Raw genomic sequence first — 25,806 nt, forward strand, 5'->3', positions numbered from 1 at the left:
AGAAATGTAATCGAGTAAAGTGCAGTGGCACAGGATGATTGCACAAGCATGTTAAACTGTATTTGTGCATAAGTATAAGGAGAAATTGGGATTGACAGGTCAATCAATGCATCTCTGATCTTTTAATTCCCTATTGCAACCTAGAGATCTTTGTTTCAAGGGTCTGCTCTCACCTCTGAATCTAGACTGAAAACTCAGGGGAGACATTTTGTCATTAGGGCCCCAAGGCTCTATCGCTTAAATAAGTTGTCTGAGATGGTGTTTTCTTGGCTAAAAAACTACTTTTTTTCTGATAGAAAATTTCAGAATTTACTTGAGGTGCCAGTCTCTTATCTCCATTATTATTGTAATTATTATCACCATTATTTCTTATGTTCTTCTATCTGTATTTTAACCATTTTTTTCTTGTGCACAAAAGACACAAAACACAGCGAATAGATTGACAGAAAAATACTTAGACAACTTTATTGTGTATCAAAATACTGTCTTACAAACACATTTAAAGCCTTTTATTTAGGACAAGATTCATTTTTTTGTTCTGAAATGTAGATTACGCACAAAGCGAGCTGGAAGGATGAGGGGAGGGGGTGTGTGGCGACTGAACAAGGTGAGATACAAACAATGAGCAGAAAACAAAGCAACGCATCTGTTCTCATTTGTTTTTGGTCGTGTTTTCAGGACATGACAAACCACGGCATCATCTTCAGCCCATCTGTCCAGCACAACATCAGAAACTTCCCTTTTTAAACCCATTTTAATTTATACGACAAAAACAAATAACTGTGTCAAAGTGAACCAAGTCAAGTTGACACCATTCTGAATCAGACGCTTTCTGTATCAGAAGAGTTTAACAACCCAATGAAGAAGAAGAGCACATGTTGGTGTTGGAGAGAGCATCAGTGATACAAGCCACGGGTGAGCTACTGTGAAATGTGTCTCGTCTCTGTTCACTTTGTCGCATCATCTTTCATCATTTGTATTATTTCCCTACGACTCTAATCTCTATTTTGGTTTTGAGAACAGCAGTGGCTAAAACTGGATCACACTAGCAGCAGGTAAAACAACTGGGTTAGTTAAAGAGCATCAAGAATACCACATGCTGGAGTGGACTGAGCCAGTGCTGGGGACCACACCACAAAGGCCACCCCTGTAGATGCAACAGACGAGCTGTTCATCTGACTTTTATACTGACAATTCAAACAGAGTGTGTCACAGTGCGTAAAAGAGCTTTTACACATTCTTACATAAAAACCCACAGGTCAGGAAGGCACATTATATATGACACTCTTTGTTTATATAAAAGCTCATATAAACTGATTGCATTGTTTTTTTTTGTATATAAGAGGAGCTCCTCCAGTGTAAAATGTAACCTTGCCTCCAATGCTGGGCTCCGTCCGGCCAAAATCTACTGCTGCTGCACTATGCTAACCTAACCTATCATACTACACTAGTACAAACGCATCTGCTTTTGTCCATGACAGAAAATGTAAAATAACCTAAGGCACAATTGACTGCCAGCTTACAGTAATGAATAAAGGTGCACGTTTCTCCTCCGATGAGGAACAGAAGAATGAAACAGGAAATGTGAATGACCGTAAAGTGAGGAATATATATTCAGTGTCTATTGTTCGTCTTTGGGAGAGATTCTGGACACTGGTTACAGTGAAAATGTTGGTTTTAAAATATTCACTTGCTGGCTGAGGGTAAACACTGATGTGACCAATCTTTTTATTGTTTGCTTTCTAGCTGGTTAAAGTTGGAGTCAGCGATTCTAATCAATAAGCCCTTTTCATCTCTTCAGAATGGCTTACTCCACCTTCAAATAATTATACTGTAAAATAAGAAGCCAGAAATGTTTATGTAATGTGGGAGGGAATTGGAGCTGTAAACATCGATTGGCTAGATTCTAGATAAAATTTCAGTTGCTTTAAACACTGGTTTAGGTTTGGGACTGGGGGCAGGGTTTTAGACAATGATGTGGTAGGGGCTGCCGGGGATGTGCTCGTCTCCCCACTTGACCACCAGGATGTACTCTCCTTTCTCTTTGAGCTGGTAGCTGACATTGTACAGGCGGTTGCCCAAATGTTTCACTAGGATCTCTTCACAGGGAACCTTGGGGCCGTCCACACCAACTAGGAGCATGTTACGACCTGTGGATGGAGACAGAACAGATGAGAATTTACATAACAGTATATTGTTATTATCTGCTTGATCTACAACTACAAATATATGAGAGCACTGAGGCAATTACAAAATTTGAGCTAGTGGGGAAACTGTCCACTTTCATTTGAGCCTCAAGATTTATAAAAGTCATGCGACACGTTTTAGGACATAAACTCTTGAGGATTCAAATTTTCTCCAGAGATTGTGTCTTACACATTAACAAATCATGACATTCTCCGCTCAGACACGTTCGAACAACACAATATCTATGGAACTTTAAGGTGAAAGGTGTATTGCCTTTTATGTCTTTCTTCTGCCTGATGGTGCATCAGGCAGAGAGGAAGGACATAACTGCACAACTGCAGCTGAAACTATGAGCTCTGACTGTTTGTGTGGACAGTAACAACTTTATGGTTGAATTCAAGAGCCAGCATCCAGCAAATAGCACCGCACACAGCTATACAATAAAAATGAAAACTAAAATATTCAGGTGAACTAGACATATTTGTCCCCAACTCTGCATTTTTCCATGTACATAATGTTATTCACTGAAGGGTTTTATTAAAAAAGGCAAAAAGATCATTAAATATATTTAGCCTAATATAGATTTTGTTTTGCTTAAATGTGATTTTTCTTAGTGTCGTTATTTCTTTCAGATTTGAACTCATGGTAAAAGTCTTGCATTTCTTGGTCATAGTCGTTTCTTACCAGCTTTGCTGCAGTCAACACTGAAGCTGTTCTTCTGACCAATAAAGCCCTTGGTCAGGCCACTGCCCTTCGCCACCACCTTGCTGGCGTCTGATTGGGTGGGAGCAGCCTGTTGAGAACAGCTGATGGCACGGGTCACAGGGTCAACCATAACAGAAGAGGTTTCGTGCATACTGTGGCTGGACACAAGCTTGGAACCTGGAAGATGGAGAGGAGAGTATTAATCTTTCAGATAATTCCCCAAAAAAATTGTGGCAGTTTGAAATCTTCCTCACCAGTGATCTTGGCCTTGAAGGGACTTCCGACGATGTGGTACGGGCCGCCATATTTGATGGAGATGAGATAGTTGCCAGGGGCCATTGGGGTGTATGTGACCCTGTAGCCCTCGGGGCACTCCACACAGTCCATCTTCACCTTGGAGGGCCCGTCGATGGTCACAGCTAAAGCGCCGGGGCCCGCCTTGCTTGTGTTCACCACAAAATCACAAGCAGTTCCTAGGTCCAAGGATTGAGGAGACGATGAAGATTAATGTGAGGGTTAGTGGGACAGGGAAAGAGTCTGTTCAGATGAAATCCTTTTCCACACCAGTTCCATTATTTTGGTTCTGTTGTGTTTTACCTGTGGTGCCTCCCTCCAGTCCTGATCCATAGGCAGACACCATGCCAGGGTCTCCAGCCTGACCAGCCTCTCCAACTCGGATCTTAAATGGACTACCAGGGATGTGACTTCCATTGAACTTCACATCAATGAGATAGAGACCGTTCTCTCTGGGGATGAACCGGACTGCGTATTTATCTGGACAAGCAGAGTGAAGGTGAAAGGTGAGGCACATTAAAGTGTGTCCAGTGACACTGTCTCAAGTGTCCCCTTCAAGTGACATCACTGCCGTGTGAGCAGATAGAGGATGTTCAGAAGAGTTGTGATGCCTCTCCTGTGGTTACCTTGGTCAATCTCAGTGACGCAACACTCCTCCAGAGCCCCAGATGGGCTGTGGACCTTTGCATCAATCACGCCCTTGGCCCCGTTCAGGCTGACAGCGAACGATGCTGGCTGGTTCACCTTCAAACCCGACTCCTGCTCGACAACACATACTAACACGCTCAACACTGTATCACCATTATTATAACACTAGACAAACAACTTTCTACGTAACAGCAATCACTGCAGTATCATAATTAGATTACATATGCTACCTTACCTGGAGGTCGCTAACAAGGCTAAAGAGGAGGGCTGTCTGCAGTGGAAAGACAGACGGAGCAGGTTTTTGTGCAAGTTAAACACAAAATGGGTGACTTTTTTAATGTGAAAAATAGCCAGTGTACAAGCTTGACAGTTGTGTGGTCATGTGTGATAGGTCTGCACCTATGTGAGGCTGGGTCTGCATGCAGATGATATCTATGTATGATTTCTGAGAAAATAGATGAAAACTTTTACAGGATACAAATGAAAAAGCTCATTTCTTTTGATGTTGACATAATTATCTCATTCACTGAGCAGCTTATACTTTTTGACTTACAATCAGTATTTTTATCTTGCATAACTTCTGACTTTTTATCTTCCTGTCAGAAATAGGCTTCTGTAGCATTGTATGAATTAGAGACACAAGAGAAGAAGAACAGCCCATGTAAAACCTCTTTAACCCTTTAGCGCCCCAAATCACATTTAGAGGTGGGAGGCTGTTGAGAGCCTTTAGAATGAGGCACGAGAAACACACACAGTCCTGGAGTATCCCAGAAGCCCTTGCACTGCCCAACAATGCAGCAGCAGCTGCTGATCCTTTGCCTGTAGCTCTTAACTGTAATTATGTTGGTCTGGTAAGACACATTTTTTACTTAATACAAACTATTACATTGAACTACCTCTGTCTTCAATACCAACTCCACATTATCAAAGAACTTCGGAGCAGAACCAAATTGTTTATTGTGTAAAATCACACAAACTGAACTTTAGAAACTGTCATAAAAGGTAGAACTTCCTAAAGTTGTACTTTATTGTACTGTACACTTGGGTATATTCTGTCCACCCCCAACTCAACTTCAATCTGATGCTGCTGCATTGTGGGCAGTATACTGTGGCCTGCTGTGTGTGCACACGGATGTGTGCGTGTCTCAGAGCCTCACCTGAAGACTGGCAACAGTGAGGCGACGGGCGTCATCCGATGGTGAGGCCACAGGGACGTTGAAGGGGCTGTCAGGAATGTGCTCATCGTTGAAACGAATGGACACCTCGTAGTCTCCTGCAGGGGAGAGGATTTCACGTCAGAGACACATACACAAATCCAACAACAGTGACAGATCTCTACATTTATTCATTCGATTTCTCGATCAAGAGAAATACAGCCTTTATGCAAAAAGGGACAAACGTATAACAATACCAAGTGGAACAAAAGACACCAGTTAAAAATCTGCTGCACATGCTTAGTTGTCATCCATTCAAACTCTCCCCGTCGCTTCCCTCACCAGGCTCCTGCACGATGTAGGACACTCCACTTGAACCATCCTTGCGATCCTCAAATGCGATTTCAGCCTTGCTTGGACCCTCCACAGCAATACTGAGGCCTCCGGCTCCAGCCTCCCTTGTCCAGATACTAAACTCAGCTACACACAACACATGGGCAAACAAAGTCAGCTACAAGCCTTTAAAAAGTCCAAAACACAACACACACACAAGCATGCACTCTAACAATCCCGCCACCGCACTAACCTGGAACTCCAGCTTCCGCTCTCTCCAGGCCGGGCCCTCCAGCACGGACCTTATGAGCTCCGCCTTCTCCGAGAGGGCCGACGGTAAACTGGAACGGGCTGCCGGGTACGTGCATGCCATTGTATTTCACACACACGGTGTGCACGCCCGTCTCGGTGGGGACGAAACGAATGCAGTAGGTGTTGTTCTCTCCCTCCATGATGTCAGCTTTGTGAACCTGACCAGACGGACTGGTCACCTGAGCAGTCATGTCTGCGATGCTGATCTCTGAAGAGACACATAAAGTGACACTTTAACAACTTTGAACCTTTATATAGTAATAGAACATCCTTTAAGTCAGAAATAATTTAATCTTTTCAAAATGTACATGGTCTCACAAAAAGTTCATAAAGTAAAATGCAGTAAGACCAGGGTTACTGTCTTAATTTGTTCAGTTTCTGGTTCAGTGAGTGTTGGTCGTAAGAAGTTACCGTTGGAATCTGTGGAGTATGGTCTTGTGTTGTAAGCATGACGTAGCATGCTCTGGCTTTGGGGGCATGGAGTTTGTGTGTTGTGTCGAAATGCAGATTTAGTTGCTTTGTGTTTGAAATGTGTTTGGTTCAGGTGAAAATGCTTGTTATGTGTGTTAAGCCGAGCTTCTACTAGTTCAGGATGTGCGCAAACTAGTTCATTTTAATCTGGTTGAACTAAATGTTGAGCTAGATCTTTTTAAGTGTGAACTTGCACAAAACTGTACAACAAGGCAAGCCCCCTGTATCAGAATGTTTGAGATGCACAGTGATGTCTTTTCCTGCTTTAGTCACCTGGGATCTTGAGGCTGAGGTCGCACTGGCTGCCTACGTTGGCGACTGATGCTGCTCTCCTCTTCCTGGTGATGCTCTCCTTCATCCTGCCCTCCCCCGTTACCTTCACGGTGAAAGCACTCCCTGTGCACACACACAATGACAGGTTTAGTTTGGTAGTCGAGAACAACAACACTGTAATCTCGAGCCGTTTTAAGGTAAGCACCTTGAACATGTTGGTCTGCGAACTTAATGTTGATGATGTAATTGCCAGGCTCGGTGGGGCAATAGGTGACCTTACAGGTGCCGTCCTCCTGGTCCTCGGTGTTGATATCTACTTTGCTGGGTCCCTCAATGGACAGGCTCAAGCCACCATAGCCTGTATGCAAGAAACATGACAGGGTGGTGATAAATATAAAGTCTAGATGATTTAACCAACACAAGCAGAAATGTTTTTTTATCAAACGTGTACCTGCATCACGAGTGTCGATAATGAACTCCGCAGGCTCAAAGGTCCTGGCCTCGCTCAGGCCCTGGCCACTCACACGCACACGGCTGGCATCACCGATCTCCGACTGGTTGATCATTACAGAGATGGGGCTGCTAGGAATATGGCGACCGTTCTTCTTGATGTTCACCAGGTGCTCTCCAATCTCCTTAGGAACAAACGAGATGCCTGTGGCAGACACGTGCATAAACACAGGAGGTGAGGGTTCAAACAAAGAACTGGGAGACAACAGCTGAGACGTTTTCCTTACATCCGACACACACTCACCAACGTGTCCATTACGCAGTATCTTCAGCAGGCAGGGCTCCTCACGCCCAGAGGGGGTGGTGAGGGAGGCAGTCAGCTGACTGAGGTCGAGCTCTCCAATGTCCAGTGGGATGTCTGCGGTTGAGCCCACCTTCAGATGGGACATCCTCATGGAGTCATCGCCTGGAGACACAACAGTGAAAGGCCAGTAAGGGCACACGCTAATGGTGCAGACACACTCTTTTTTTGTCACAGCCCCATAATGAGTTATTGGCTATGTTCTTATCATTTTTATCAACAAAGGATGTCAAACTTTCTAGAGTCTCTATACAAACAAGACACAACACTGCTGCACTGACAGCAAGGCTGCAGTTAGCCGTCCACTAACCAGAAGATCAGCGGTTCGATCCCTTTCTGAATGCCAATGTGTCTTTGGGCAAGGTACTGAACCCCAAATTACCCTTGATAGATAAAGTACCATACATAGATTTACATTATTTGATAAGTCCTCAAGACTAGAAATGATCTATATAAATACAGAACATTTACAATAATCTTTTCCTGACTCTGTGTTTGTCGTTTTCTGAAGGTTTGAGAGGAGCATAAGAGCATTCCCATTGTTACCTTATGCATCCAATTCAAAACCCTTTTTCCACGGCAGACACTGGTCAGAGTCATAGGGCTGTTTACCAGCAGTAGGTACCTCCAACAAGGAGGTTATGTTTTCACCCCAGACCATTTGTTTGTTTCTTAGTTTGATTGTAACCAAGATTACACAAAAACAATTGAACGGAATTCCATAATTCTTGGTTAAAGGATGTGGTATGGGTCAGAGTCAGATCCAGGATTTTTTTTCAAAATAAAAATCTGGATCTTGTGAATTTGATAGTAATTTCATAAGGGAACGGTTGGGCCTTGGTGGAGGTGTTCGCTCTCAGTGCCATTCAAGTTTTGTCTGTGTACAAGTCAAAAGAACAGATGATGTGAGAATACAAGATGTTACCAGTAATCCGAGCAGAGAAGGGGCTGCCAGGGATGTGCTTGTCATTGTATTTGACCAGGATGCTGTAGTCTCCTGGCAGGACGGGCAGGTAGGACACGGTGCATGTCCCGTCCTGGTTGTCCAAACAGCTGATATCGGCCTTGGATGGACCCTCGATGGCCAAAGACAGACCACCTACAAAGACATGATATGAATGCCGTGTTTGTCATTGTCACTCTCATTGCTTTTATCTCTGCATTTCTTTCTCTGGGGTCTACGGTGGTCTTAATGATTTAATTAGATGAAATGGTTTGTAAAATGAATACAAAAAAGAAGTTAGAGGTAGTATATCTACAAATGTCTGCCACACGACAGCTACATACCCTCTCCAGCGTCTTTAGTGTTAACAGTGAAGACAGCTGGCTTGTTGACGGTCCCGTGGATGAGGCCAGGCCCATAGGCACTGACATTACCACTGTTCATGTAGTCCACGTAGAACTGTAAGGGGCTTCCTGTGACATACAACAAGGAGAAGAAGAGCAAGACGGAGAAAGTTGGTTTGTGATGCTACTTTCTCTCACACAACTTCCCATGCTCCTCAGATAGGTATGTCTATTTGTGCAGAAAGGTAAGTTGTACCAGGGATATGGATGCCATCGTATTTGATGTCCATCTCGTGCAGACCAGCCTCAGTGGGTGCATACTTGACAGTAACAGTGCCGTCCTTGTTGTCTGTGATGTCAGGCTTGGCCACATTGCCCGACGGCATTCGGACCTCACCTTCAGCAGAAGACAGAAACATACTGTGAGATACAAGCAACATGGGAATCATCTAGCAAGACTGGGGTCCAGTATATGTCTGCTCTTTCTATTACAGACTCATTAATGCTACCTGTGATCTCTCCCTTCTGGATGGTGAATGGGATGACCAAGTCAAACGGTCTCAACCCTGCCACGTCCAGACCATTCATTCCCATTGGTCTGTCTGTTGCCTAGGGAACAGAGGTCAGAGGTCAGATAAACTGTCTATGAAGAGGATGAGGTGATGGGTGCGGTTAAAGTCACGTATATGTCATAGATGTAGAGCAGGACAGACGGGTAAAAGCTTCCAAAACACCAACAAACAACATGGGATGACACAATCATGAGATGAAATGATTGACAATGGAGATGACAATTGTGATCATGATCAGGATGATGACACCGACACAAACTGCGAGAGAGAATGAGATGAAGACAAAAACACTGGCAAGTCAGGGGGTGAATGAAGATGCACAGTTAGCCATTTTGTAAGAATGTGGAGCAGCTGATGTGCCCACATTATACATCATATGGATTCTCAAAATGGTTGCTTATGTCTCCTAAGCAAGTTGAAATGGAGCACTGCTGAACAGATGTGCTGCACGACCATGAATGGAAAATATCTAATTCCAAAATTGCAGGGGAAACATTTCCCGTGCTGCTGAATAAAAACATTGCACATGCTTTGGGGAGGCATGTGACTTTTTGATTTTGTGCAGCTCTGTTGCATTGTCCATGTGTTTGAGGAATTCTGTTCCTGAAATGGAGGGAATGAAGTAAGAGGGAAAGCACCCTCAGAGATGAAACACCTGCAATGAGAGGCAGCCCACACTGATGTAGGCTGATGAAGGGCTGGGTAGGGTTGGGGTGATGTGCTGTGCAGGATGATGTAGATGAGAGAAAGGAGGAAATTGAGGAAGATGAATGAAAGGAAGGAGAGAGGCTGGAGACAGAGGTTGTAGGTACCCAGGGCTGTTGAGCGTAGTACTGGGGCATTTGGCTCTGCTGCATGAGCTGGTCTGATGGAGCGCCTTCCAGTGCCTGACAGGGGATGGGAGGTGGTAGGCAGGGGGTGGTGTAGGGGATGGAGAGGGTAAAACGGATGGAAGGGATCGGAGGGGATATAAAACAGTAGTCAGAGGGATTTATGAAATTGTCTGGTGCCGTCACGAAGCTTCTGTAGAGAGAACTTTGCCAGGGGAACTTTGGTCAATGCAACATCTCTCTCTCACACTTTTACACCACACATGAATATATCAACTTAGGTTGCGCTGCTTGTTGTCCTAGTGTATGCAAATTGTCCTGCGTGCCAAATATCCTAAATCCTAGCAGATATTCTTAATAAAGTACAGCATTGCAGCATCTCAGCTGTTACTGCTGTCTTGAATAGTGTAATTGGTGAGGTTTAGACACCAAGAAAAACTTTTCCTCCATATTCAAATATTTGAAAAGCTTTTGATCATTTATAACAAAAGTCTAGGCCCTCACAGATTTGAGACTGCTTGGATTTGATCCTACAAAGTAACAAACTGTTCTTCTCTTCATGTTTTTATGTTAAAATTCCGCTGAGAAAACAGTGTAAGTGACCTTGTTTCGAGTTAGATTTGAATGTCTGGTCTTGCAAACACTTGGATGACACCAAAGGAGCAGTATGGAGGCATTTAATGTTTTTTCAGTTCTTTACATTTGAAGAATCTTCAATTGTATTTCATTTGGCTGCAATGCTGTATACCCCTGAAACTCCTAAAGTGTTTTGTGGAATCAAACATTTCACCCATACCTCCATCGGCATAGAGGTGAGAAGATTAAGAGTGAACTTTCATGTTTGGGTGAATTTGTATATTTCTCTTGTTCCAAACACCAAGCAGTAAAATAGCACAGCTACTCAGCCCACCTCTTCTGCATAACTAGAAGTTAAGATGGCTCACCGTAACTTGGAAGGGACTGTTCGGGATGTGTTCCCCTCCAAAGCGAACGCAGATGACATACTCGCCAGGCAGAGGCGCCGTATAGAAGATGTCGAATGTGCCGTCTTCGTTTTCCACAACGTCCACATCAAGCTCAGCCCCCTCTGGCGTGCACACGCTGCAGGTCACCTTGCCTTTCCCAGCGGCCTTTGCGTCCACTGTGATGACAGTCTGCTCCCCAATCTGGATAGTTGGGCCGACACCAGCACCTGGAATGAAGAAGAAAAGGTAAATGGTGATATGTGATTTATTTCAAACAGACACACTTCCTTGCATGCGCACAACATTCAGCATGCACATTCCACAACCATGAGACCAGGTTAAAGTTGGATGAGATCTAGTCTTGTTATTTCCATCTACCTGTTACCACTGACTCATGTTACCATCATACAGTCTTCATGTAGAAGTTAAAGCTAGATTGCCAAAGTGCCATACCACCATGCCATCCTACTTCCTGTGTTAGTCCATTAGTCTGTTCAATAAAAATGTAAGAGGGAAACAGAGAAACAGTTATGAATCAGGATTGGTTCATCAAATGGAAGGAAGAAATGGTTATGGAGGAGAAAAACAGAGGAAGCGAGACACAGAGATGGGATATCCTAAACTGGTGCCACTATCCTCCATGCTGACAGAAATGAAGGAGAAGGTAGAACAGTTCCTCAACATTACAAAGTCGTTCAGTAGTCTTACCTAAACCGTGACCGCCGATTGAGACTGATAAAAGGAACGGTGAGAAGCAGGGGAGCGAGGAAACAAAAAGTGACAAATAAAAGACAGTCAGGTGGGGGTGGGGGTGGTGGGAGGCAATAACTGTGCTCCAAACACTTGGATGAAAAAAATAAAAATAAAACTGTGACGGTGGAGTGTGAAGCAGGGAGGGGAAGTGGGGTGTGTATGTGTTTGTGTGTGTGTTTGTACAGCCGGGGCTGGGGGCGTATGACTGAGGAGCATAGCGTGAGGAACACAACACACCAATGCATGAAACATAATGAAATATGAGCAGCAGGTATGATAAGAAATAAAGTCTAACTTTAGTACCATGTGGATGTTCGACTCGCTGAACCAGTCAAGTAGCACAATCTGCTGTTCCTAAGACCTTGTGTTGAGTAATGGCCACAGCAGAAACATTATGATGTCACAGTAATATTGGCCTTTGAAATTTGGTTAAGGATATGTCCTTATTAATTCTTGAGTTGTAGCTAAAACCTGTTTTGTGAAGTCAGTGACCTTGACCTTAAATCACCAAATCAGTTTGAGTCCAAATTAACCTTAGAGTTAGGAGATTTTGATTGTGGAGAGACCTCCTGCCTTCCATGTGCATTAGAAGACGTGACTGTGTGTACCAAGGCGGTCCAGGTCAAATAAAATTCACCTGTGAGGTAACACAGCAAACAAGATGCAGTCTGACTACAACTGTAAATGTGTTTTATTCTATAGAGTGGTAGAATTATGTCTGATGCAAACGAGAAGGGGGAGTTAAATCTTTCAAAACTTAAAAACCCTTTATGTTGCATCTACAATTAGCAGAAGTGCTTTTAATGCATAGTACATTGTAAATTCCATGAAAACCATCTGCAGAGCTCTAACTGTCCTGTACGTACCTGTGACAGTGCACTTGCTGGCGTCTCCAGTGGGCAGGGCCCTGATACGGTAGGGTGAGTATGGGATTTCATCCCCTCCGTACTTAATGAGGATGGTGTATCTGCCCGTCATGTCAGGCACATAGGACACCAGGTAGGTCCCGTCATGGTTGTCTCGTATGTTGGCCTTCTTGGGCTTCCCCTCAGGGTCCTGCGGTGGGGTAGCATTACCACTATTTGAGAACAGCGATCAAAATATTCCATTTTCATTTTTGTATGTGCGTGATGTGCGAGAGCTCACGGTGATCTGCACTGCCAGCAGTCCCTCGCCTGCGTCTTTGGCATCAATGGTGAACTCGACGGGCAGAGAGGCAGGCACCCCGGTGGTGTTGAGGCCGGGTCCGCTGGCACGCACCTTACTGGCATCGTGGGTGGGCAGCCCCTTCACCTTGTAGGGGCTGATGGTGGAGGGGGGGGTTTGGGGGACAAGAGGAGAGACTGGTTGAACACAAACATGAAAACTGAAGAGGAATGAAAACATTTATGTTTGAAAATCTTGAACGTACATGAAGCTGTGTGTGTGTGTGTGTGTGTGTGTGTGTGTGTGTGTGTGTGTGTGTGTGTGTGTGTGTGTGTGTGTGTGTGTGTGTGTGTGTGTGTGTGTGTGTGTGTGTGTGTGTGTGTGTGTGTGTGTGTGTGTGTGTGTGTGTGTGTGTGTGTGTGTGCTACCTGCGTGGGATCTCCTCATCATTATATAATACATTAATGGAATAGGGTCCCTCTCTGGTGGGAACATAGTTGACTGTGTGGGTCTGGTCACCATTATCCACCACTTCCACAGGCTCCACCACACCTACCATGCACACAGAAACAGACAGAAGGTTAGTGCTTTATTCCTAGGGCTCCTTTTTCGTGTGTGACAGCACGTTTGTGACAACACATTGAAAGAAATACATTAGGACACACTCTTACCTTTTGGTCCTTGCACACGGACCTGCAGTGGGGCCACTCCAGCTTTGGAAGCGTCCACTGTGAATACCTGAGGAATGTTGGCCCTGATGTTGTTGCCCAGGCCTGGACCCTGGCATTTCACCTTGGTACTGTCCACTGTGTCACTGACTGGCACAGAGAATGGGCTACCTGTGCAGACAACACATCAGCAGTTAGAAAGTGTCATGTTCAACTTTGACTAACATTCTATATAGAATGAAATGACCAACTAATCACTATATAGTCAACTATATAGTGGACAGCCTTCTCTGTCTGGTGATTCAACTCCTTGTGATTCTTATAAAAAATATCCAAATTATCGTAATGATGAAGACAGACGGGTCTATACTAAAATGTAAAATAAACATTTAAAATTTTTCCACAGGCCAACTTAGTTCTTGTTGTTTGTCATAATCCTGTGTCAGAAAGAAAATGAGTAGTGTCCCAAAGCGTTTTTCTCTCTTGCTGATTAGCTCACTGTATAGTCCTCTACATAGAAGTCCCTTTACATTGAGCAGGGGGGAGGGAGTGAGTGGGTGATTTGGATACTGAATATTTTATCCAGCTGTGAAAGTACCTTTGATTGGCTGTCCTCCGTAGGTGACGTTGAGGTTGTATGTGCCAGGCTCGTATGGGATGTACTCAACACTGCAGCTGCCATCCTTGTTATCAGTGCAGGACATTTTTGCCTCTGATGGACCCTCCATCGCTAGACCAAGACCACCAGTACCTGCTCCCCTGCAGAGGGAAGTTGACATAAAAAATGTGAGCAGGTAAAACATCAGCGACATTTTCCATCTTGAACTCTTCCGAGTCACTGTTTGGTCTCACTTCACTTACCGGGTCTCAACTGTGAACTTGTTGGGCTTATTGGTGATGCCGCCTTTCAGGCCAGGACCATGCACGCGCACACGAGCTGGGTCGCAGCCTTCAGTGACGGCAACACGGAACGGACTCTTGGGCGCTGGAGAGCCGTCATAGCAAACTTCCACACTGTGTGGGCCTGAAACAATAACACACATAAAATATCAAGACAGTGGCACACTCATGTTGCAGAAAATCCAACAACGAACCCACAAAGTTTGCACAAATTATTACATCCATACTCACCCTCCTCATAGGGAGTGTACTCCACGTTGTAGATACCGTCTCCGAGGTCGGTGATCAGGGCGTCCGTGCTGCTGCCAGACGGATTGCTGATGAGCGTTTTGATGTGGTCGCCTCCAGCCTGTGTGAGAGCACGAGCATCCACAGTGAAGTCTGTGGTCGCCTCACGGAAAACACCTAAAATCACAGGACACGAACCATAAATATGGCTGATAGAGGCTTATATAATATTAAGAGAGCGCTCTTTGTTGTGTTTCCCCCTGGAATTACTTTATAAAAAGGTAACATGGCGTCTATTCGTCGGCTATTTTGCAGTACGAATGGATAAACAAAGGAGAAATGAGCACATTGGGGTCCTCAATAGAAAGTCAAAACATTTTGTCTAGAAAACAAGAAAATAATAAGATAATAATAAGGAAGACAAATTTACAGAATGGAAATATATATATATATATATATATTATCTTACCTTTGCCCTCCACTCCTGGTCCAAACACACGGACCCCACTGGCGTCGACCGCAGGCTCCACGGTGAGGCGGGCGGGGAAGTTGGGCACATCCTGACCACCGTAGCGGATGGTGAGAGTGTACGAGCCTGGGTAGAGAGGGATGTAGGTGATGGTGTAGGTCCCATCTCCATTGTCCTGGATGTGAACCTCCGCCTCGGTGCCGCTGTCTGAGATGATCTCGATGGTCAGCTCAGCGGGGCCAGCGTTGGTACAATCCACAATGAACTCCCCTGTCTCTCCGACCTTGGCGCGCTCTAAACCTGGGCCAGAGCAGCGTACCTGGAAGAAAGGTGACTGTCAGCTACCAAATCATACACACTATGGATTCAGCCTGTCAGTGCGTCAGTAACAGGCACTAACCTTGGAGGGGTCTGTGGACGGGTAGGCTGTGGGGGTGAAGGGAGATCCAGGAATCGGAACACCATCATAAGTCAGTTCAACCTGGTATGGCCCCGCCTCCCGGGGGATGAACTTAACCTGACTGGTCTCTGGGCTCAACCCGGGCTCAACCTGGAACAAGAAGTATGAGCAGGATTTCTATAATTAACAACTTTATACATAATAAAATATAGAGTCTTATCTCAATCTTCAACACCAAAATTCTGGAGACTTGGGCCAAATCCCATTTCAACTCTTGGCCCTTCCCCTCTGATTGTGTGTTCATGTGTAGGGGTAGGCTGTCCCAATACCTGTTTGGACAGAGGGGTAGGGCCAAGGGTTAGGGCTTAATACCCCTCCAAACGGAGATTTTTCAGACCCTCACTTCAAACGGGAGAGAGACCCACAAATATAGTATTTTCTCCATTAATAAGGATTAAAAAAGTACGATTGTAATATCTTAGTTGAATGTAATTTCAATGTATTACAGTCACTTTTCTCACAACAACATAAAAAAAAGAGACCGCAAGCGTGCTAGCGTTAGCATACTAGAATTAGCATGCTAGCAATCTTTTTTATGCATGATAATCCTGTTTTTTTCCATAATGTAATATCTCAACTGTCTCGTCTGTTTACATCGACTACTACTGATGACAGGTTGATTTTCGCGACAACTACTGATGATATAAAGGCTTCTTGAAAGGCTGTCCCATTTCGTAGGGGAAGATTTCAACCATTACCCTTGTGACTCCGTTTCAAGGGACAAGATAACCCTTGAAAAACAAGGGGAAGGGGCAGGGGTGAAATGGGATTGGGTCTGGTTTTCATCACAATTATGTGTCATACCTTGCTGGCCACTGGTTTTCCTAACGGTCCGGTCACCTTGGCGGCGACCTTTCCCTGACCCCCAGCACCCTTCGATTTGACAGTGACGTCCTTGTCTTTGCCAACAGTCATCTCTATGGGGACACACAGAATGCAGAAGATTTAAAAACACACCAACATTCCTGATCCAGCTGGAAAAGATGTTTTTTGATTATCAAATTATTCACTTAGTGAGTCAGACTACAGAGGTATCATGTCAGATTTTTTACCAAAATCATTTTGACTTAGCCTGGGATACTACTTTCTACCAAGAGAAACGGACTTCAATACAAACAGGAGAAAATCTATAGGTTGACATAATTCTAACTCTGTATCCCAGACAAAATAAAAAACTTTGCAACAGAAACACCATTTAGCTTGAGTTGTTAGTGTTAAACATGAAATCCTACTACATGTGAAAGCTGAAATTGTATGGGGTGGAGGAGCAAGAACAATGACAGACAGGAGAGAACGTACTGTCTCCGAGCCCTGTGATGCTGATCTTGCTGAGGTCCAGTGTGGGTGCCACACCAACGTTAAAGGGGCTCTTGGGGATGTGATCTCCCCCGTAGGTCACAGCAACACCCAGAGGACCCTGGGGCAGGAAGGGGAGCAGAGATACACACATGTGAACACACAGATTATGAAGTAGGTAATGGTTGACAGAATGACGCAGCTTGACTTACTATATAAAATAATATATAACCAATATTCCCATATTGAAAAATGTGCCTGTTCACTTTCTTGCTGCAGAAGAACTGGATTTGTACATCGCTACTGTATCCTCATTAACTACCGAGTGATAAACTAGCAGAGGGCTACATCCATACTACTACATTTTCATGTAGATGCAATTCTCACATTAAATGATCTCTGTCCACAAAAGCTTTTTGGCTCTTATCAGTTTTAATCCTGCACCATACTAACACACCTGAACATCTATTACGTGCCCATTCACTTACACTGGACATGCACGTGCGCCATTGTTTCCAAACTTCTCTGTTTTAGCGGCTCTAAAACTCCAGAGTAGGTGTATCCATAGCAGAGTTGATGAGTTTTCAAATGACGACGTAGTAATTTGGATATAGTCTAAGAGAACGGCCATTTTACTTTGCACAATGACATGAGTGGAATTGGATAATAAAGTTTTTTCCCACAATAACAAACTTTTCTTTGAATATGTGTAGAGAGACTCAGAGTGAAGCTGGAGAGAGACTCTCTGCTCATCACGATGGTTGGTATCTTACCTGCTGCACAGGTGTGTATTTCACAGTGTGTGTGTTGTCATGGTTGTTGATGATTTCAAAGTCCTTGACGGCTTCTCCTTTGGTCGGGCCGCTGAAGTTGCAGTCCAGGTTCGCCTTTCCTGCGCCTTTAGTGCTCACAGTGAAGTGAGTGGGCTTGTTTAGCTCAATCCCTGAGAGAGAGAGAGGCCATTCATTCAGTTAGTGAGAGTCTGACCCAGTGACTGTAAATAAAGATGGCAGACATGACAGCTCCCAAAAGTGAAGCCATATGCATCTTGAATGCCCCCTTGTGATTGCCTGCAGTATAGATCGTGGACCAAACCAAAAAAATCTAAGATACCGTAAAATCGAATATCCTCAAAGATTGTTTATGTCATAGATGGTTCGAATCACACGGTTTGTTCCAGTGTTCATGCTCCTTATGAGTTAAGTTTCAATTTGTTTGTGGCTGTTCCCTGCAGGTTTAAAGTAGTCAGTGATCTGAATGAAAAATAAGGTACATATCGCAGCATTTCTATATTAATTTCCACTTCTCACACTCCAGCAACTCATTGTTTTAAGAATCTAATGGGAGTTAAATAGATCTGGAAAATTCTCTGTCTCACAGGAAATAAGCTCTTTGGATTTCCTGCAAGTTTTATTACAATAAACAGAAAAACTAGGAAGTGATATGAGCCATAATCACCACCAAAGATTAACAGAGAATGGATACAAGAAATAACTGATTTAAATAAGTACATGTCACACTCAACAACCTGGTGAACCAGGTGTTCTTACCACTGCGGCTGAGTCCTGGTCCCTCTGCCTTGACTTTGCTGGCATCATGAGAAGGATCCACTTTGACCCTGATGGGTGTCATTGGTATAGCCTGGACAACAAACATAACAAACATGCTGCATTCAAACACATTTTTACGGATCATTTTTTTTATTTTATTACTAAATAAATTCTTCAGACCTAGACCCTTCACATGCACATCCAACCAGAATGCGCGATTGAAACTCACCTGGTCGGCAAACAGAACCATGATGGTGTAGCTGCCTGCTCCAGGGGGAGTGTATTTGACTGTGAATGTGTCGTTGTCATTCCGAATGATGTCAAAGTCGATGTCAGCCTCTGCGGGTCCAACCACTCCGGGGGCGCACTTGATTCCTATGCTGATGTCACCTGAGGAGACGAAAGTCATTATAACACATTCATCATTTCAGCAGATGAGCTGAGCCCTACACTGCAGCCATTTTATCACTATCGTCTAAACTTCTCTATGAGTAAAGCGGAGACATTTTTTTTTCACAAAACCCCTACGAAGAGAAAAAAGGTTTCTCCTGCAGTATTTCCCTTTTTGGCCACTTGGAGGCAGAGGAACCAGTTACAGCACAGACATTAACAGATGGTGATTAAAGCTCCATATTCACTCTTCTGTCAGCTCTGTTTTAATCTCTTATTTGCTGTGAGAGACTCTCCTCTGTAGTGTACAAAGGAGTTATCAGAACACTTCAGCTGATCATTTCAGCCTGGAAAACCAAAACTGAAGAGTTGAGCTGTAACACCAGTTATTAAGGATGCTACTGTTTTATGTGGCTTTACCTTGACCAGCCTCTGCGCAGTCCACAGTGAAGTATGTGGGCTCAAAGGCCTTGAGGCCGGTCTTGGCCACACCAGGTCCTGACACCTTCACCTTGTTTGGATGACAGCCTGCTCCGATGTTCATCTGTGGTGACCAAAAACAAATAATTTAAGACAGCTAAAGAAACTTTTCGGATCTTATTGATGATCTTAGTGTCAATTCAAGGGAGAAGCAGTGTGTGTGTGTGTGTGGACATTTTAGCTGGTCCTCACACATTCAAATGTTTGATAGAGGATTCAGACTTGGTTTTGGGGTTAGAATTAGGTTTAGGTTAGGGAATGCAATATGTCAATGAGTGTACTCACAACTACAGAGAGATAAGTGTGTGTGTGTGTGTGTGTGTGTGTGTGTGTGTGTGTGTGTGTGTGTTTGTGTGTGTGTGTGTGTGTGTGTCTGCGTGCGCTCACCCTGAATGGGCTGTCAGGTATGTTGACTCCACCCCAGGAGACCATGACCGTGTGTTTTACGGGCTTACGTGGGGTGTAGGTGCAGGTGTATGTGCCATTGCCATTGTCTTTAACCTGGACATCCATAGGTGCACCTTCACCATCCTGTGCATGTGTGGAAAACCAAAGTTAACACTGATAAAACACTTACGTGGAACAGATCTACAGCATCAAGGTGTGTAAAATATAAAAGACGTGTCAGAGAGGAAACAGATTATACTACACATGCAGTACATTTCTGATCATATACTGATACACACAGAAACTACCTGAGCCACAATCTTCAGAGGAGCCTTTCCTCCCTGCTTGGCATCGACTGTGAACTCTGTGGGCTTTCCTACAGCCAAGCCAGTGCTCTGAAGGCCTGGACCAAAGGCCTTAACCTGGAATAAACACATCATGGTTTAGCAATAATCTTCTGGATTTTGAGCGCTGTAATAAAAAATCATCTAAATATAAGAAATTTAAAAACTAATAACAGTAAAAAAAATTGTCTGTTCAGCAGCTGCATAATAAACATACTGCATAGGTCTATGGGCATGTGCCAACCTTGTCAGGGTAGAAGTCTTTGGCTGGTGGGTTGACGATCTCAGCCATGAAGGGAGAGTGCTGGATGTCTTCGTTGTTGCAGAGCACATGCACAGCGTACTCTCCAGTCTCTGTGGGCCAGTAGCGCACGTCACAGGATCCATCTCCCTTGTCGTCACATTCAATTTTGGCCTGAGATGGACCTTCCACAGAGAAACCTGCCCATGGAAAATAAACAAAAATGGCTTACAAAAGCCTTTCAGCACTTTAAACGCTGGATTTGTGCAAATACTTTTGTTATCGTTGTCATCTCTCCTGCGGAGATACTTACCCAGTGTTCCAACGTTGTCTCCAACAGCTTCCACGACAAAGTCGGCAGATTTGCCAACAACACCCGACTCCAGTCCTGGACCCCAGGCCCTCACCTTCTGCTGGCTGGCCTCCGTACCAATCTTGACCTCAATGGGACTAAACAGAGCAGAGCGCAATGAGCTACAATGACAGATACACTCCACCTCTGGTATTTGTTAGACATGAGTGAGTGTGTACCTGCGGGGGATGTGCTGTCCTCCCCAGGTGATGGTGATGATGTATGTTCCAGGTGTGGTGGGGTAATAATCAAATTCATACACACCATCTCCGAGATCTTTCCTTTTACACGGCTCCTCCAGACCCTCTGTAAACACAGTGATGCACATTGGTTTAACAGGGGTTAATAACTATTTGTATGTGGCTTTGACCCAGATGAAGCGATTCTTTGAAGAAACGTAAAAAGCTCAAAACACAACATTTCATCACTTATTATCTGGACCTTTAGTGTTTTGTGAGAGTTTATCCTGGTCTGAACTAAGGGTCTATGGACACAGGATGTCAAATGTGTAATGATAACAACCCTTTGAGATCAGTTAGTGAATTTGGCCAATAAAGTTCTGCAAACTTTCATTCATTAAATATCATAATTTACACTAAAACTATATTTGTAAACCATGACCCTCAGTATTTGGATCCACTAGCTCATTAAAAACAAATGTTTATGAAATTAAGAAGTCCACAGTTGTGTCATTTCCCTGGGTCGGATACACTGTGCTTTTTAAATCCACAATTTAAATAAGGTAAATAAACATATTTGATACCAGCAGATACCCAATATTGAAGGATCAGTGCAATAAACTTGATCAGGACATCATTAATAATAACATAACATAATAATAATAGCATAGATAGCTTTTTCTTTTCAAATAAAAAATATTTTATTTATATTAAATATATATATTAATATGTATATAGCTGTTTATATAAACATAAACAGTCTATATATGCATTTATATGCATACGTCTAACCTACAATCCTGTGCCATTGCACTTTATTCAAGTACATTTCTACACAAAACTATATTTCCGTAGTGAAAGATGTAAGTAGATATTCTGTATTTTTATTTAATTAAATTTTTTTATTTTATTGCCTTTTCTATTTTCTTGTCTACCTGATTCTGACTGTCTGTGCTGGGTGTGGGATCAATCACATTTAATACAATATTTGAATAGTTTTCATTGTGCCTCTAAAGGTCTTTCTGTGCTCCAACATTTTCATCATGGGAGCACATTTGTAGCATTAATGGGAAATAATTAATTCTAAAGCAATTATCTCATTTTGATTTCAAATCTACTTACGGTCTCTGAGATTTTGCCCAATGTTATGTTACCTCAGATGGAGAAGATGAAAAAAAAAAGACACTGATGTGTGCCGTTTAACTCACTCGGGCCCTTGATGGTGACTTTGAGCTCCCCGGTGCCGGCTCCTTTGGTGTAAACCTTAAAGTCGGCAGTCTCCTTCACCCTCAGACCCTTTGGCTGCAGACCACGGCCCTTAGCTTTGCAGAGGCTGGGGTTACATGCTGATGAGAGAGAGGGGGAGAAACAGCATTACTCCAACATAATGACCACAAGAAAGTTGAGTGGTGGTTTCAGTGGGGAGCGGAGGAATGAGGTGCAGGATGGATGATATGAAACCAAAACTTTTTCCATTCGAATCCAAATGGGACATCCATCACAGTGAAGGGTACTGGAAAGCTTTTGGTGCTTTTCAACTGTCCTTCCCACCTTCTGCCTACCCTGCACACCCTTCTGTGCCTCTTATCCATCCATCTTAGTCTGCAGAGTGAAATAGACCACAGTGGAGGAAGTGAGCCTTTATCTCCCCACAGGAAGTGGAGTATCCTTCTTATCTCATTAAAAGTGTATAAAATGGTAGCTGCTGAGTCACAGCTAGACACCCTGCAGGAAGCAGAGGAAGTCCCGCAGGAACACTGGCGATCCAAAGGGGCACAAGATATTTTCCAGGGAGTGGACTACTTGGCAAAAAGGAAACAATGATATTTTATTGTATTAAATCCTATTTTCACATCAGCAAGCATGTGTGTAGGTCTGTTTACTTGGCAAAACCTCTAAAACCAATGTAAATTTAAAAAAAATAAGAATAATAAGGATTAACTTCAAATGTTAACATGCTCTTACTAATGGTATATTTATAATAGATTAATTAATTATTTATCAACCATGAATATAGGCATTAGTTGTAACTTTAAAGCCTCATTAGAAAATGGTAAACTACTTTAATATCATCCATAACCCAGTGTTACTTCTTTCTTCTTTTTTAAGCATTCTGTGCTTTTGTCTGGGCTAGACACACCCAATGCAACTTTCATTTTTGTTCTATCCCTCAGAAAAGCCCAGTTCAAGAAAATATGAACCATGTTGTGCCGAAAGCCATAATTTAAACAATGCTGGTCATGCAATACAAACACAATTCTTTGAGGATTGTGTCACTGTGTAAACTTAATACCACAACTGAGCTGGAAGAACTGAGGGACTTGTTTCCTCTGCAAATACAAACAGAAACAGCTTGATGGTGGTGTTCTTCCATCTAAATGTGAGCATATGTTGGTGAATGTCCTAGTAGATTATTTCCTCATGCTGAAATCTCCTAATAAGGAAACATAGCATGGGGATGATTGAGTCATTTTGAGTTTAGAGTTTTACAGGCAGATGACACACACATTAAAAAAAGCAAGTCTACACAGGGGAACGAGTTGCAAGTAAAGACCTGCAATTTCCCCAAAACAGCCATACAGAGCAAAGGATGAGTTGATGAAATATCCACGCACGCATGCGCACACACACACAATACACACAGTGGGTACCCAAGAGAGATCCCAGGAAACAGGAAATGACAGCAGAAGGAAGAGGCGGTTCCATAAAGAGGACAGATACCAGCAGGCCTCTATTGAAGACAAGAAGGGAAGGAGGGAAAGAGGGAGGGGAGGAGAGAGGACACAACATCCAGTAGAGAGGCATGAAGACAGGGCAAAGCATTAGACACAACTGAAGAAACAGCAGGGTGAGCAAATATTCACAATCTCATATAACATTTACAAGGAAAAACATTGAGTAATGACTGTATCACTGTCCACACAAGCACAAGCATTTTGGCTCCGTATCAGTTTTAATCAATGTCCAACCAAAAAACTCACATCTCGGTCTCAATTATTGTCATAGTCTGCCTCTCATTAACTGTCCTACACTATGGTTGCAGTGCATAGCTGCTTAACGTTACAGTGAGCACCAGCTCTGTCAGCGGTGGCAAGAACAGATTAAACCAGTCGTATTAACTTGCCAGTCCGTTAACATAATGTTGCGTTTTTTGTATGGTGACTTAATATATCATTAAAAAAAATGAATCTTTCGGGGGGGCATTCCAATGCTTTTGAGGGCCCTCTCCTGCCCACAGGGGCACTAAGCAGCTGCTTAGTTTGCCTATGCATTGGGCCAGCTCTTGGTGTCGAGTGTCTACGCAATCATTTCCAAAAGGCTCAGTTTCTGCCCCTCTTGACTAAAATACCAACCCAGAGATTTAAAACTAAAATGGGGTCAGCAGCATTTCCAAACTTCCAATGTGGAGTATTGATGCATTTTCAAAGAGCGGATATAGCCTAATACTGTAAAGAATTACATCTGTAACCCTTACCCTCTCCGACATTGACTGTGAAGGGACTCTTGCTGATCTGACCACCAGCGAATGTGACATAGATGGTGTGCGGTCCCTCCTGAGTGGGTTTGTAGGTGCAGCGGTGACTACTGTTGCCCTTGTCCTCGATGGTGCATGTTGCTGTGTTCTTCTTGCCAGCAGGGTCCATGATCACCACCTCTACCTCGCCAATACCAGCACCTGAGAGAGATGGTGTGCCAATGATTAGATGCAAGAAGAGTGAAAAGTAAATAAGATTGTAGTTCAAAAAATGCTAACAACCCACCCAAAAAGATGATTCCATTTCTAACCTGATGGTAGTGGAGAAACCCTACCTGCCTCACATGGTCCCTGTTATTTACCTGCGGTGTAGACGTCAAAGTAGGTGGCTTTGTTGGCGATGTTTCCTGAGGGCTCGATGCCTGGTCCCTGGGCCGTAGCCTTGCTGGAGTCTCCCTGAGCCATGCCAATCTCCACCTCAAAGGGGCTCTTAGAGATGTGCAGCCCTGCAAACAGCACAGTCACCTACAAAGCAGAAAGGAGAGAGTGAAAATTCAGCTTGCACTTAAACTGTATAATGAAGGGTCTGACTTGAATCTATTACAGTAAAGACAGCACAGCCCCTAAAGCCCCTGTTTATATACAGTATGTGATCATTAATGTGCGTCAGTGTCTCTCTGCAAGAAGGCCTTCACAACAAAAACAATAGTTGGCGATGGAGTTTCTATCCCACAGTGTGAGCACTTCCGCGCCATGCAAAACATGGCGCTGCTCTGCTGGCGACATGGAGAAGGGCTCCTGTTGCATGTCCTTTGTTTGTTTGTCATGTCCCCGTTTAATGTCTGGCTTCGGTGGATTAAATGCGCAGATTTATTGGAGATGACAGCTCATGCTTTGAGCTGTATGATGCGTGTACGTGGAGTGAATTGGCGAGGAATTAAGGCACTGGTGTTGGCGTGGATGATCCTGGCCGGACCCGTCACCCAATGCATGGCGGAGGATCCTATCAATAACAGCGGCCTGAGGACATACAGCTGTTTAGAGCTGCTGGGACTGCGGGAGAGCGGCGCACTACCATCGCCTGGTCTTCTGCAGGATGTCCCTGGCGGACTGTGCCGACACCAGGGGGGAAAGTATCGGCGAAGCAGGGCTAGGAAGCGTGGCAGGAGAGGCGGCATTAGACGGCGCATACAATCAGCCACCCAGCTACCGCTACCGCCAATGCTCCTATGCAATCCCCGCTCCCTTAAAAATAAAATGGATGATCTGCGTCAACAGGTGGGAGCCTGCTATGAATATCGGGAGTCGGGCATTATGGCTTTTACGGAGACTTGGTTCGGTAAGGATGTTCCGGACAATTTTATTCAGATTGAGGGGTTTTCCCATGTACGTTTGGACAGAGACGCAAACTCAGGTAAACTCCGCGGAGGGGGCGTGTGTATCTACATCAATGACAGATGGTGCCGAAACCTTGCAGTGAGGGACAGAATATGCACCCCCGATTTAGAGCTTTTGTGTGTCACCTTGCGGCCACACTATCTCCCCCGGGAATTTACCAATTTGTTTGTGTGCGTTGTCTATGTCCCACCCAGCGGTAATGCGGGCAGGGCAGCAAATCTAATCGCAGACTGTGTTCACCGTCATCT

The 25,806-nt window shown here is 44.0% G+C and overlaps 1 protein-coding gene across 3 annotated transcripts in view; it reads right to left on the minus strand.

Annotated features, from left to right (window-relative positions):
- Positions 1-435: 435 nt before the first annotated feature.
- flna (filamin A, alpha (actin binding protein 280)) overlaps positions 436-25,806 on the minus strand; it is a 51,384-nt gene continuing 26,013 nt past the window's right edge. The window contains exons 8-49 of one of the 3 annotated variants that reach the window (XM_061074222.1): positions 24,523-24,685; positions 24,161-24,361; positions 21,894-22,031; positions 20,686-20,812; positions 20,468-20,604; positions 20,158-20,354; positions 19,878-19,991; positions 19,570-19,713; positions 19,123-19,246; positions 18,542-18,702; positions 18,313-18,403; positions 17,536-17,705; positions 16,766-16,883; positions 16,271-16,383; positions 15,407-15,556; positions 15,007-15,325; positions 14,541-14,714; positions 14,271-14,433; positions 14,008-14,168; positions 13,413-13,580; positions 13,170-13,293; positions 12,742-12,898; positions 12,462-12,651; positions 11,551-11,574; positions 10,822-11,069; positions 9,860-9,934; positions 8,985-9,084; positions 8,732-8,872; positions 8,476-8,604; positions 8,114-8,287; positions 7,132-7,293; positions 6,829-7,032; positions 6,583-6,735; positions 6,378-6,500; positions 5,575-5,841; positions 5,331-5,468; positions 4,992-5,107; positions 3,813-3,945; positions 3,490-3,666; positions 3,147-3,365; positions 2,872-3,069; positions 436-2,150 (exon numbers count right to left, since the gene is read on the minus strand). In XM_061074222.1, the coding sequence (XP_060930205.1) occupies positions 1,966-2,150; positions 2,872-3,069; positions 3,147-3,365; positions 3,490-3,666; positions 3,813-3,945; positions 4,992-5,107; positions 5,331-5,468; positions 5,575-5,841; positions 6,378-6,500; positions 6,583-6,735; positions 6,829-7,032; positions 7,132-7,293; positions 8,114-8,287; positions 8,476-8,604; positions 8,732-8,872; positions 8,985-9,084; positions 9,860-9,934; positions 10,822-11,069; positions 11,551-11,574; positions 12,462-12,651; positions 12,742-12,898; positions 13,170-13,293; positions 13,413-13,580; positions 14,008-14,168; positions 14,271-14,433; positions 14,541-14,714; positions 15,007-15,325; positions 15,407-15,556; positions 16,271-16,383; positions 16,766-16,883; positions 17,536-17,705; positions 18,313-18,403; positions 18,542-18,702; positions 19,123-19,246; positions 19,570-19,713; positions 19,878-19,991; positions 20,158-20,354; positions 20,468-20,604; positions 20,686-20,812; positions 21,894-22,031; positions 24,161-24,361; positions 24,523-24,685 (6,570 nt within the window). In that variant the 3' untranslated portion in view covers positions 436-1,965. The remainder of the gene's footprint in view (positions 2,151-2,871; positions 3,070-3,146; positions 3,366-3,489; positions 3,667-3,812; positions 3,946-4,991; positions 5,108-5,330; positions 5,469-5,574; positions 5,842-6,377; positions 6,501-6,582; positions 6,736-6,828; positions 7,033-7,131; positions 7,294-8,113; positions 8,288-8,475; positions 8,605-8,731; positions 8,873-8,984; positions 9,085-9,859; positions 9,935-10,821; positions 11,070-11,550; positions 11,575-12,461; positions 12,652-12,741; positions 12,899-13,169; positions 13,294-13,412; positions 13,581-14,007; positions 14,169-14,270; positions 14,434-14,540; positions 14,715-15,006; positions 15,326-15,406; positions 15,557-16,270; positions 16,384-16,765; positions 16,884-17,535; positions 17,706-18,312; positions 18,404-18,541; positions 18,703-19,122; positions 19,247-19,569; positions 19,714-19,877; positions 19,992-20,157; positions 20,355-20,467; positions 20,605-20,685; positions 20,813-21,893; positions 22,032-24,160; positions 24,362-24,522; positions 24,686-25,806) is intronic. The other 2 variants (XM_061074223.1, XM_061074224.1) reach the window with 2 other exon arrangements.

The sequence above is a fragment of the Limanda limanda genome, chromosome 7 (assembly GCF_963576545.1).
Source record: "Limanda limanda chromosome 7, fLimLim1.1, whole genome shotgun sequence".
In the NCBI taxonomy this organism is placed as follows: domain Eukaryota; kingdom Metazoa; phylum Chordata; class Actinopteri; order Pleuronectiformes; family Pleuronectidae; genus Limanda; species Limanda limanda.